Source organism: Musca autumnalis, unplaced genomic scaffold (genome assembly GCF_047663935.1).
Source record: "Musca autumnalis isolate F117 unplaced genomic scaffold, ASM4766393v1 scaffold_4, whole genome shotgun sequence".
Taxonomy (NCBI): domain Eukaryota; kingdom Metazoa; phylum Arthropoda; class Insecta; order Diptera; family Muscidae; genus Musca; species Musca autumnalis.
The window spans coordinates 172,821,725-172,836,083 of record NW_027411977.1 but is presented as its reverse complement, the minus strand read 5'-3'; the positions used below and the strand labels follow the sequence as shown (position 1 = coordinate 172,836,083).

The 14,359-nt window shown below is 33.7% G+C and overlaps 1 protein-coding gene across 2 annotated transcripts in view; it reads left to right on the top strand.

Moving 5' to 3' along the window:
- Window positions 1-14,359, top strand: part of P5CS (Delta[1]-pyrroline-5-carboxylate synthase) — a 268,880-nt gene that overhangs the window by 99,883 nt on the left and 154,638 nt on the right. For both annotated transcript variants that reach the window (XR_012412190.1, XM_073980203.1), the window contains exons 5-6: window positions 5,730-5,897; window positions 6,101-6,289. Coding sequence is in view for 1 of the 2 variants with exons in the window: in XM_073980203.1 (XP_073836304.1) it covers window positions 5,730-5,897; window positions 6,101-6,289 (357 nt within the window). In the remaining variant the exon portion in view is untranslated. The remainder of the gene's footprint in view (window positions 1-5,729; window positions 5,898-6,100; window positions 6,290-14,359) is intronic.

The window sequence follows — 14,359 nt, the reverse complement described above, 5'->3', positions numbered from 1 at the left end:
TCAAGCCTATTGTAAATAATTAATCTTATATATCTAGAAAAATGTGTATAAATAAAAACACAAAATTCATCTCAACTAGATCGGTGGAATGGGTTCAAATGCTGATAAAAAGATCGGATCTTTCACGACTTCCTTTGGATGGGTTTAAATGTTGATGAAAACGTCGGATCTTTCACGACTTCATTTGAACCAATGCAAAAGATCCAGTGAAATCATGGCATCTCATAGAACTACTTCCATAAAATTTTGCTGGGTAAAATACTAGAGAGAGGCAAATCATTTGCAAATAGTATGATATGGGTACAGAATATTCTGTTGGTATTTTTGATCAGAGTATGTAGTCGAAAAGAAATTGGCAAAGCAGTCTGCAATATCCTTCTCACTGACGTTCTCCCTATTATTCATTTTTATGACTGAGGGATTAGAGGAGGACTTCCTTTTCATATTGAAAAATTCATAAAATGACCTAGGTTTTAAATCCATTTTCATCGTTTCAATGTAAGATTTATAAGCAATGCGAGATTCTAATGTGAACTTAGATCGGGCTATAGAATAATTAGAATAAAAAGCAGTCGCAAAGTTCTACTGTTGTCAACTTTTATTTGAACTTTTCATTCATTATTTTGCGTTCTAATTTTACCGATTTTTGTCGGTAACTCAACAAATGATTTAGAGAATCGCACTACAGTTCTTTTAAATTTACGAAACAGTTTGTTTCATGAATTTTTCATACGTATTTGAGTTAATTACTCGGACTTTTGGAACACATTCCAATAGTATTTTATTCATAATTATGTAATTCAGAGGTGTTAAAGCTTCAGAGTCAGGCAGTTCAAGCCATTTTACCGAAGATACAATACAATTTATTGCATTTATATGACGCTGATAGATGGGGAATTCTGATAAAGGGGTTATGTAGGGTAAGGTAACATACAATTTAAATATTTTCAGATCTAGGCAAATAAATTCAATACCATCGATATCATTGCATATGACAGTATTGGAGGAAAATTTATTATCCACGGCAATAAGTACATCTCCAACTTTCTTATTGCAGCGGTCTTTTCTATATATTTGAAATTTAGAACAACGAATTTCAGAATAGAAGATTTTAATAATGTCTCGGTAAAAGCTACGATAGAGAATTCAGAATGGAAACTATCAATGAAAAGTTTTGTGTTTTAACCTCGAACGTTCTGATAGCAGAGTGACAAATAATTATTAAGTTTTTTGACGAATGTCTATGTGGTAAGTGATTTAAGTTGTGAGATCGTTCTTTCTATCTTACAAAAGTCCGTTTAGGCCAAAAATTTTTTTGAAATTACGATTTCAAAAACATCCGATGGAACAATGATTTTGAAAGATAATCTATGAGATTATAAGGTGGATCGAAATTTGAACGACTTGAGGAAAAAATCACCATCAATCTTTGATTGATATACATAATAACACTGTGCTACAGTGAAAATTTGCAGGGGTTCTGATGCATGTTATGTTTGTTGTTGTGAGTCCATGGAAGAGGAAAATACGTTTGGTAAATGTAGGGGTTTCTTTGGGTTTCAACTTAAAACGGACATAACTTCTTTTTTCCACAATGGACTTTTACAGCTTATTTTTTATTTAAAAGGTGAAAATCATGTCTTCCGAACAAGCTTTTCCTCGTTCTCTAGACCACAAAACTGAGTATATGCATTAGAACCCCTGCAAAAAAATCTTGTCGAATTTTGTACCACAGTGTAATTTAAGTCTTCAACAGTCGTATCTGACGCGACCCTGGCAAGGAATACCATTTTCATAGCTGGTGCTACAACTAATGGTTTTGGTGCAGATCGCGGGGTAGGGCCAGTAGTAGAAGCAGAGGCAGTTGTGGCTATTGGTATTACAAGATATGGAGAAAGTTTTCCCCGACTGTCGTTGATAACACTGCTCAACAAAATTGAAATAGTTGAATGTTTCAGACGAAGTTGCAGTTGTTTCTAGATGAACTCGGCGAGTTATTTTCAAATCCGGTCCCGGTTTTTCTCCATCAGTTCTTGTTTTTGAGATATAGCTCAAAGTCGGTTTTTACGACTTTAACCCAGACTTTCGTTATTTTCGGATTCAAACAAATATTTTTTGTGGGTTTTTCGACATTAATATATCAAGGAGATGTTGTACGCTCGATACAAATCGTTTTTGAAATAGTTATGGTGAGTACATATCAAAAAAATATAGACAATATACGGCGGACCTTGTTAAAATTGCTTATTTTGAGTACTTTAAGCTGTAATTACGTCATCGGGGGAAGTCATGGGATCTTCATATGGCAATGCGGATATGCTTAGGGTGTCTACTATATAGTTTTTGCTTCTTAAAAACATTCCTCATTCTGATAAAATTAATATAAGCCGAAAGATTCGATGAGTCATTCAGTGCACACATCGATTAACTCCACTTTTTGAAAATTTTTAAATTTAAGTGTCAAAGGCCTTGTTATAGTCATAACTTTTTATTTTAAAAATAACTTTCCTGAATAATAAAGATTAGCACCTTTAAATTACAAATACATAATAGCAGATACACAACAATGGCAAGCACACATTTCATCATCGCTTCTCTCAACTTTTCGTTTTATGGAGTTAATCGATGTGTGCATCACTATAGCGTCCGAACGACGCATGTAGTCCTCCTTTGGGCTAAAAATTTTTCTCCCAGGAATTTGTCAGCACAGGTCCTCGTTTTGATATAGCCCCATAAAACTGTACCTCCCGATATTCGTAATTTTGAATGTTATAGCCTCCTTACCTCACCGAAGTGGCTGACATATGGAATTTAGTTTTTCGGGGCTACAAAAGTTTCCTCCAGAAATTTGTCGGTATCGGTCCACGTCCACGTATCGGTCCACGTTTTGATGTCTCCCCATAGAATGATACATCCCAATTTTCTATATTTTGAAGGTTTAAGTCTAATTATCACACCGAAATGGCTGACAATTGGTATTAAGTCTTATGTGGACTTCAAAACTTTCCCCCAGAAAATGTTCAGTGTATATGGTAAAAACCAAAAATGTTTTACAATCGATGAATCCAAGTTTCACCCATTCCGAATTCGCCAACTGTTAACATATTCTATATACTTATTATGACTAAAATTCTTTAAAATGGAATGCTTAAGGAGGGATCTCATAATGTAGACCATTAAAATTAATTTTCGTGGAAGCTGTGTTGGGTAAAAATGTGTTGAAGCCAACAAGTTTTTCATGTTTCCTTCCGATTTCTCGCTTAACCTTAAATTTCATAGACCTAAGCCCAATGAAAGAATCACAGAATACTCCATGGGTAACATGGTACTAGTGTATCATTTTTCGATATATCCACTGCTTCCACTTAAAAATGATGCTGACATTTTGAAGCCAGAATTTCGGGGTTTTTTGATTTTTTTTTAATAATCCGGACACGCAACAAGATGATATACCAAATTTATAATAGGATTATGGAACTCGTGATTTTACGTCGTTTAATATATATCTCATGAGTATGCTCCTTACAGTATCCTAGTAATTGGAGTCTAAAGGCCAAAATTTGATACGTGAATTTTCTTAAAAAAAACCTATTTTTTGCGTTTAAAATCTACAAGTGACATTCAATTTCCTTTGAACCCCGCCTGAATTTAGTTTTTTTACGCGACGGATCTAATGAGCCCTTCCGCGATCGAATCCATCCACTTAAACCGCGGATATAGATACCTTGGAAATAGGAAAATCAGTAAATATATATTTTGATAAATCCGCGTACTAAACCGCGATTTTCTTTAAAAAAAATTTGCATAAATGGAATCCTTTATACGCGATTATAATATTTGTGAAAACGCGTGTCATAAATTACAGAGATATGCGTGTAATAAGGGTCTTTTACGCAAAATAGCATGCGCAGGCACAACCGCGGTTCTTGAAGAATCTCTTTGAAATAGGTGTATATTGACGTATTTTTGATGGGCGCTAATGAAACCGGATGCGCATCAAAATCGTATGCAAATTGCGCGACGTTTACCCACTTTAAAGTTTTTTGAATTGTGTGATGCAACTGTGGCACAATATGGCCGCTGAGTGAAGCATCGAAATATGCATAGATATTGATATTGATATTGAAAGATATTGATTCGCTGTATCCCAAATCGGATGCGCATCAACCGAATTCGCGAATAGCAAGGTTTTTACTTTCAGTATTTTTTGAATGATTGTAATTTCAATATTACTCTTAATTTCCTATACTTATAAGTTATTACAGTAAGCAGTTTAGCCCTCGAGATGGTAAACCATATTTCTTGATGAAGTTTTAGCAGTATACATTAATGATTGTATGGGATTTTAGTGAAATAGTTGGAGGACTCCCAAATATTGTTTTCTAATTTTTCTAATAGACCCAACACATATATTTGGAATAATATTTTAACAATTAGTTTTTTCTCTTTTGTTGTTTCTATAATCTGCCATTTATAAAGCCAATATTTAAATTTTGGTTTCATATTTTTTCGCGTTGTCTAGATCCTGTACGTATTTGTAATTTATTTTTTGAGGTTTATACAGACTCTGGGGTAGTATAATTTAGATTTGCTTCCAGTTTTTTTTAATTTTTTTGATTTTTCCGCGAAAATAAAAACAAATTTTACAAATTATCTACGGATGGATATCAAATGCTGTTATTGATATATGCATACATTTTCTCAATACAACAAATAAGAAATTTTAAAATATTTTTTCTTTATAACAGTGTAAAAACCGCTATAACTTTTGCGCGCATCGGCCAGTTTTATGTGCACGTTTTAATATAGCATCATTATCACACCGAAATTGCTGAAATTTGGTATTTAGTTTTGTGTGGGGCTGCAAAACTTTCACAAGAAATTTACACCGCTCGTTGCGAAGAATTTTAAAGGATTAGATTACTGTAGTGACAGTAACTTGGTATTGTATATTAGTTGGCAAATTTGATGTATATATTTTCATGATATATATTGTAAATACATATTTCATTTATTCGGAGACTTATATCGAAATTTTATGGAGAATATTTTTGTCTTTGACGTCTTCTATCTAGAATGAAGTTTTCTGGGACAAAACCTAATAAACTCAGAGAAAGTACAACATTAACCCTAAAACGTGATTTTACTTTTGACAGATTCCTGGCGTTTAGGTACAATTTAGAGTTTTTGTGTATTCGGGGACCTATAGTAAATTTTTATGACAAATAATTTTGTAGAATATTTTGATCTGATACGATCACATTTTAAATGTGTTTTAAAACGTTTTTAAAAAAAGGTACCAATAAGACCCGTTTATTGACTCGCATGAGTGTTAATTTTTTCATAAAAAGATACCCCACATTGTTGTCAGTAATATTGCCAAAGAAACTTTATACCTAGAATGCATGGATTCCAAGTAATCTGATGCCGAATATTTCAAAACCTGTAGAAATGGGCGGAAATTGCCACGCCTATTTAGGTTATTTCCGACGTAAACTTTCAAAACGCCGATACACGTGTCCTCTTTTTTTCAGTCCACTTTTATAATCTGTGCGGTGTTTCTTGTAATTTTAAAAAAAGTTCAATTTTGTTGTTTATTGTACTTAATATTTGTAACCTACAATTGTAATCCACTGTTCAAAGTCACTATTACTAACTTTCTTTAATATTGCATGTATTTTAATCATCAATTTTTGTCTCTTTCGTTTTCTTGGTTATAATTTATTCAGGTTCTAGTGACAAAGCCAGACTTCTACAACGACGAGACTCGTAACAATTTATTCTGCACCTTGTCTGAGCTAATTAGTTTGAACATAGTACCAATTATAAACACCAACGACGCCGTTTCACCACCCATGTTCATAGTAGATGATGATCTTCCCGCGGGATCTAAGAAGGTAAGGAAATAAGGATGCTACCACATCAACTGATGTCATTGTCATAGAACCGTTAACTGAATGCAAGTTTCAGTTAATGACACAATGTGCTAACCATGCTAATACTGGCAGTGGCAGCTGCGACCGTAGTTTTCCAACAGCATATTGCCGACTAAAAGGCCTGACTAACTTATTTCTTTGTGTTGTCGTTTGCTTTTATTTAGGGAATTGCCATAAAGGATAACGATAGTTTGTCAGCCATGCTGGCTGCTGAGGTACAGGCAGATTTGCTTATTCTCATGTCGGATGTCGATGGTATTTACAATAAGCCACCGTGGGAAGATGGCGCCAAACTGATGCACACATACACAACTAACGACAGCCGTCTCATTGAGTTTGGAAAGAAGTCAAAGGTAAGGAAACTAAAATGGCATTCATAGAACTAGTTTTGTTCCGCATCCGTGGTATATTGTGCTGAATATATTTAACAATTTTGCTGCTGCCACATTTTATGTGGAACATTTACCATATAAGATAATAAGACCCAAGGGAAAAATTGCATGTGACACATTCTATTTAAATGAATTTCTTTAAATTCAATTTCAATTTAAATAAATCAATTTGCAAAAAGCAATGTATGTATGTACCTTCTCAGTAGGTAAATTGTACATACAAGCATACATAAATGAATGAAATGATTTAACAGTATTTCGCTTTCTACAAATGTTATTATTCATAACGATATATATCATTACTTCGTATTGACACACAACATTAACTCCGTTCCAGGAACATTAGAATTAAAGGTATCTTAAATAGAGGTTTTTATATTGTTATATATCTACATTATGCAAACATAATTTCAATAAGCTCTCTTCGAAAAATATTTTGTGGCAAAATGCTTTAAAGCAATGTTGTGTTATATCATTGGATTTGTCAGAATTTTTTATGAAGAAGAGTCTTACTAGTTAACATCTACATATCGCTTATTTACACTAAGAGTGTCTTTTCTAAAAAATCCATCAATTGAAATTTTCCTTGCGAACTTAAAATTTTATTGATCAAAAAATAAAATAACTTCATAGTATATGTACAGTAGAGTGTAATTTAAAATCATTATCAAACCGTTCTGGACCAATTTGTTCTCAAATCGCGACATTTCGGAGCATATTAGGACCTTTTACACTATTGCAATTTTTGGTTTTTCTTTATAAACTCGTGAATTTTATGTTTATATTTTTTGTACCTATCGGACAAGAGAATATGGGGTCATTTGCAACGAATTCACGAAAGTTACCGGCTGTTTTTCTTGACTTTGACTGTGAGAATCGTATTTGTTTTCTACAAAAATATAACACCAGTACCATGTGGGGAATTTTGTCCTAATAATGAAAACGCGTTTCTAAGATCGATTCTGTGAAAAAAGCTTTCGAACCGACTGTGATTACTAAAACCCTTTTGATATTTTTTCTACTTAAAATTTTAAATTTGCTTTGTTTGAATAAATATTTATATATATATATATATATATAAAATATTTATATTATTTACAGGCAGTCATTAAAAACGGTCTGTAACTTTCGCGAATTTGTTGCGAATGACACCATATTCTCTTGTCCGATAGGTACAATAAATATAAACATAAAATTCACGAGTTCATAAAGAACAAGTAAGAACAGACTATAGTCGGACGGGGCCGACCATGTGATACCCTATACCACTATCCCTGTGCACTAGCTTTCCGGGCTAGCTGTTATAAGATGTGCATTAGAAATTTTACCAATTTTCACACAAAAGTTTTGATCAATTTAACCCGCTAAATATTATCCGATCATACCGTTGACTTGCACGCTACTTCTTCATCTCAAACCAAAACTACGTTTAAAATTTCGCGCCGATCGGACTATTATTGCGACCTACAGAGCGGCTACAAAATCGAGCAAAAATTTTGTTTTTGGTCCATTTCATCCCTTTAACATTTCACGATCATCGCCAAAAACTAATCAGTTCTATTCTGGTCCAAACCCGACCTCCATACTAAATTTCGTGACAATCGGTCCATAATTGCGGCCTCTAGCTTGATTACAATTTTTAATGGACGGACAGACGGACGGACGGACGGACGGACACACATCGCTAAATCGCTTTATCTCGTCGAGATATGAAGTTTGGTATACCACATGAGGGGTCTACGACGAATATTTCGCGGCGTTACATTATTATACCCTTTTCCACATTGTGGTATAGGGTATAAAAACCAAAACTTGCAATAGTGTCAAAAGTTCCTAATATGCTCCGAAATGGCGCGATTTGAGAACAAATTGGTCCAGAACAGTTTGATAATGATTTTAAATTAGATTACATATTCCGATTGAGCTCAAACTTTGGCAATCTTATAAAAAATCCGACATCGATTTTTCCATTTTAGTTGAAACCAGTCTAATATACAGTTTGTCAAGTAATTGTTTTCAAACTAAGAAAACGAATACTTTTTATGCATTAATTAGTAAAACAATGGCCAATAGTTGTGATAAAAATGTCGGTTTTTTTTTTTTTGGAGAAATCAGTTAGTTTGAAAACAATTACTTGAGAAACTGAATTTTAAATAGAAATAACTAAATATTAGTGCCGACTTTGTATGCTAGATCATTTATGTTGTGAAGTATCTTAATTTTTCATGAACTCAAAAAACGTGTATTAATTTAATTGTTAACTCTCAAATGACATTTTTTAATTAAATAAACAAATGTGGCGTTACGAAATAAGACTCCAATGAAATAAGTCCACAAACTAAAAAATTAAATAAGTACCCAAAAATTGGAATAAGTACCCGCGAAGTAAAAAACTCCCCAAAAAAATAAAATTACTACCCAGACTTTTCATTACGAAATATATCCTTAATTTAGAAAATAAATTATTCCCCACTTTTTTCTCTGTTATATGTTTTTATTTATTTTGTATTATAGTGGACCTTAGGACTTTAGGTATGGTGTGGGCTTACTGAGAGCAAGTAAGCATAAATTCCAATGTATTATTTACGCTCATTTGCTCTTAGTAAGCGCTCACTGCCTGTCGCTGGAGCAAATATTTGCCAAATATGGCCTTACCTGTACTATTTTTGATATTTTTGTTTAGCTTGAGTTTAAGTTCGGTGGGGCCGAACTTTTTATACCCTCCACCACGAGTTGTATACAAGCAAAATGTGACAAATTGTTTACTTCCATTTGTGATAATACTAAGCTCTTCCGCAACATCTAGGCTTATTCCTACAAGGGTGGAATATGCTAACTAAAGAATATCACTTTCTTGTAAACAAGGTTTAATACAAATGAGACATCGATGTTTTCTACCTCTTCAGAATCCGAAATACAGTGTTAAAGTCATTCCATTTGGTAGAGTTAGGCAATCTCGTTCAATTGAACGATCCGGACCACTATCTCGTTCAATGGATACCGGTAATTTCTTTGACAAAACTGCGTATACTTAATTTCACACGTTGGTTTCTATATGTTACTCTTTGAACGAGGGCATTGGTCCGGATTGTTCAATTGAGCGAGATTGCCCAACTCTACCATTTGGAGGTTGCGTGTACAACCTTCAAAATATGTTGAGTGAGTAGGTACTTTCATATTTGCCATATGAGTGAAAGACAACAAAATTAGTTTTCGTTAAGCAAAGGTTTGCACTATTGTTATACGCGAACTATGTTAGTTTGTCAGTAACTGTGGCTATTGCTGGATTAAATTAAGTGTTTTTAAACAAAGCAAAAAAATTTGGCAAACAAAATTAATTTGCATGGAAGTTATGACCGCGTAAACGAATAAAAATAGTTAAAAATACGTTGAAGCTAACGAGGGTTTTTCGTTGCTATTCTATTGCTGGTTAAACCATTCAAATGATGGTCATCTGTCCAAAGTAAAAGTAGATGAATATAAAATGAGGATTACATTTTTAAGACGGATTTGAGGCGTTTTCAGTATTTTTGATTTACTGGGGCACGCATTCGGGAATTTCAAAAACCAATAATAGGATTAATGTACTCGTGGTTACGCATAATTTGCTACGAGAGCTGCACCAAAACTAAGTGAGATTTTTTTTTGGAAAGTTTGGCAGTTTTTAGCGTGAACGAACTCAAGACAGTTTGCTATACGACCAGATGTTGTGTTGTTTACAGTGACTTGAAAAAATCACTTTGAAAAATGGAATTTATTGTAAACATTTTCGTCCGATCATTTTTCACAATTTTCAACGTGATAATCATGGCAAGAGTGCATCGATCAAATAAAATACTTGTATGTCGAAAAAAGGGCCATCCTATAGCACTATGAAAAACTGGTTTAATGAATTCAATCGTGGGCGACACTCGCCAAACAACGAAGCTCGTGAGGGTAGTCCAAAAAAGGCCGTTGTGCCAGAAAAAAATTAAGCCGTGCATGAATGGATAATGCCAGATCGCCAAGTTATATACCGTGAGCATTTCTTCCTTGAACATTTCTTCTATCAACTATCATTTGATATTGCATGAACACATGGCACCAAAAATGGATTTTTCTCGTTAGATCCGGCAAAATTGGACAATCGCTCAAAAACGGCTCTTGTGGATTGGTAAAAAGAAATTGTGAATAAAAATGATAGCGGTGCTTCAAAAATGAAGAAGATCGTCACACACGAATCGATCGTTTAGGTCTTCGAAAGCGAGCCAAATGCAACGAAAGTTATCCAAGTAAGAAGCACTTCGAAGCAATTGGACGCCCGTTTCTTCGGCAAAACCGTGTGGCGAATATATGGCTTGAGATATGTCGGACGGTTAATTCTGAGTGGTACACTACAATTTGTTTGCCCGAGGTCTCCTGCGTAATTCCAAAAACGAACAAGAGAAGACGATTCATTCTGCATCATGACAATACGTCGATTCAAACGTGGAATTGATGCATCATCCGCCGTACAGTGGTGACTGGGGATTCAACGACTTAATTTGAATCCAGCATATCAAGAAATAAAGAAGTGGTCAACGATTTTTATCGCCAGAAAATGCTGTTGAAGCGTTCAAAACCCACGTTTTAGCGGTGTCTCAATCGGAGTGGAAAAAGTGATTGATCAATTGGTTTGAGCGCATGAAAAAGTGTAAAAATCATGATGGAGACTACTTAAGAAAACAATAAAACAATTTTTGATGGTAAATATTCGCGTTTTCATTGTTAGGACAGATAGTTTTCGTGCAGCCCTCGTAATATTGCCCACACAGCATCACAGCAATCTAATACCAAGGAACAAAATATAGTGCGATATTTTTTCAAAAACCCTATTTTTTGGGTACAGTATTTAAAATATCCTTTTGAGTGTACTGGTACCCCTCGATATTTTAGTTTTTCGGCGGTCCGGATCATAAAAATCATAGATCATGAAAATCCATATTTTAGAACTGCGGAAACGGCTACTGCAAAAATTTAAAAAATTTCGAAAAATGTTTTTGAAAATATCGACGATTAGTTCGCGTTTTCTGTGAATCATTTCTTTTTCAGTTAAGAAATCGACACACCACTCGAATTTTTGCGGAAACAGAGGTTTAAAAAGTTTAGCGGTATGGAAGCTGTATCCGATTTATACAAAAAATAGATTGTAAATGTACATCCACGGTTCTTGATGGGTTTTAATGAAATAAGTTTAGATTGATGTCGTTTTTCATGGTTGACGATGCTACATCTTAGCGGCTAAAGTGAATCCTGGCAAATTTGTACAAATTAAAAGAGAAGAATTCGCGGTATTGGCATGCGCATCAAGTGATTTTGAGGATTTCGCGATTTACACGCATTTCAAACTGTATATTACCCGATACAGTTTTATTTCAAGATTATTTCCCATTTAAAAGAATCCTAAATTTATTTTAACGCCCTCCAGATCTTCCGCTAGATGTTAGCTTGTATTCTAGAAGTGATTAAAATAACAGGCATGCGTTTTTCGTGAACTTTAATTAAAATGTGAGAATAACTTCCTACATATTTTTCATGTAACTCACAAAATAAATTTGAAAAATATTTTCTCTTACAAAAAATTTATAAATTTGCTCAATATATTATTTTGTTTTTGCTATAATATGCAAACCATTATAACAGATTTGTATAGTTTTGGCATTTTTGCGGAAACAGAGAGGTTTAAAAAGTTTAGCGGTATGGAATCTTTATCAGTTTTATCCCAAAAATTGATTGTGAATATACATTCACGGTCCTTGATGATTTTTTTTTAATAGGTTTAGATAAATGTATTTTTCACGGTTGATAGTGATATCGGATGCGGATAATAAGTGTATGTAATTTGTGCAAATTATAAGCTTATGCAGTTTTTTGCACACTAAACTGTAGACGATCCTACATCGCAGCCGCCAAAGTAATTCTTGGTAAATGTATACTAGACTGGTTTGAACTCATGCCAATGTTGATTTTTTTATGCGGCAACCTCCTAAAATGTTTAACACACATAAAACACATAAAATCCATCCAAATTCATATTCCATATGCCAAAACTTGGACCTATATAAATATTTCATGGTACAATAAAGCTTGTGAAAACAGAAACCTTTAAAATGCTTAATATCGGGAAATATCACTCTACGGGGGTTATATTAAAACGTTGACCTTTACTGTGAAGTTTAGTACCGCCAAAAAACTTAATACTAAATTTCAGCCATTTTGTGTGATAATGGGGCTTAAACCTTAGGAATAGCAAAAATTGGGAGTTGCCGTTCTATGGGGGCTGGATTTTTGGATGAAATTTCTGGAAACGCAAAATACCAAATTACAACTACTTCAGTGGTCAAGTGGGACTAATAGCCAGTTTTTGTAAAAAAAATATTTTTCAAACGTATCGTTCGCACTCCAACGAATCCATTCAAAATTTGTTTTTTATAAAAAATTGGAAAGCATTCGTTTGATAACGAAAAGCTTTGTATATCAGTGTTTCCATTATGATAATTTTTAACATTTTTTGAATTGTTCTAATTGAAAAATATGTTCCTTGTGGCAATCCCAAAAAAATATTCAATATACAGCAAATTTTGAAAACAATTATAAAAAAGGTCAAAATACATTTTTGAAAGCTGATGATATTTGGCCCCTATTGCGAATTTTTACATGTATGAGTATCTAAAAATTTCCCTAGATCAATTTTCCATCATATGCTTGCGTTTTCAGCGAAATTCTGTAACAAAAAACAAAACGTTGGGTCTCTGCCTATCGTCTTTTTCAGACGTTTTCGTTCGTATTTTTTTTTATGAAAACCAAATATATGAGGGAAATCAAACGTTTCTTTTGGTTTTCGCACACATGCAAACAGCATTGGATACAAAAACCAAAATGTGTTTTTGTGTCTGACAAACATGAACGAATCCGAAAATTTGAGTTACAAAAACAGGGGGTAACACCTTCAAATTTTCTTAAAACGTCTACGCGTTCTTTTTTAAAATTATTTCACCAAAATTATATACACCTACTTCAATCCGTTCGGACGCTAGAGTGATTTCCACAGACGTTTTTTAACTATGAATAAAAATGTTAAACCAAATGACAGAACACAGTTTCTATTTCGTTTAAAAATAATTTTGAAAAGAGATTAGAAGAGAGAAACCAGAGGATCGGCATGATGTGCATAGAAGCATTTTTTCTCCTAACAAAAGCAATAAAAAGTATATTTTGTGTGTGATGTAACCAGATCAATTAATAACTAGTTACATAACTAACTCAGTAGTCACACGCGCAAAATTTGCTAAACTTTCCCATTATTTTGGCGTTCATAGATCGAGTTCCCCAATACAGCATTTTCATAAAATTACTTTAGTATGGAACTCGATCTGTGAACGCCAAAATAATGGGAAAGTTTCGCGGCAAATTTTGCGCGTGTGACTACTGAGTAAGAAAAAGTATATATTTTTTTAAAATTAACCCATTATTTGTCAGCTTACTATTAAAGCTTCTTAAAATAAATTTGTAATGGGTTATCCGGCTCATGTAACCTCCAAATTTTTGCAGAGATGGTACGATTATTTACTCACAACATTATTGTCATAAAAAATAAAAACTAGCTGAAAACAGTGCAGATGTCTTAAACATATCAATTATTAATTAGGAATTAAATGAAATACTTTGGTGCATCGAATACATGAATGCGGTCAAAAACATATGGAGCTATGTATATCCAAACCCAATTTCATAAACCGATTCTCAACGATTTTCTTCCGCTAGGATAATACTTTGATTACAAAAGTGCATGGGCAGAGGGACAGAAATGCATAAATCAACGGTTTTCTGCCGCTAGGATAATACTTTGATTACAAAAGTGCATGGGCAGAGGGACAGAATGCATAAATCGACTCGAATTGTAATGATGATATGTTGTATGTATGACCATCAACATCTCGTTCGCTATTGCGTGTTGCGCACAATTGCACAGATGCATTATAGGTATTGTATAAAAATAAGTTCTGAAATTTG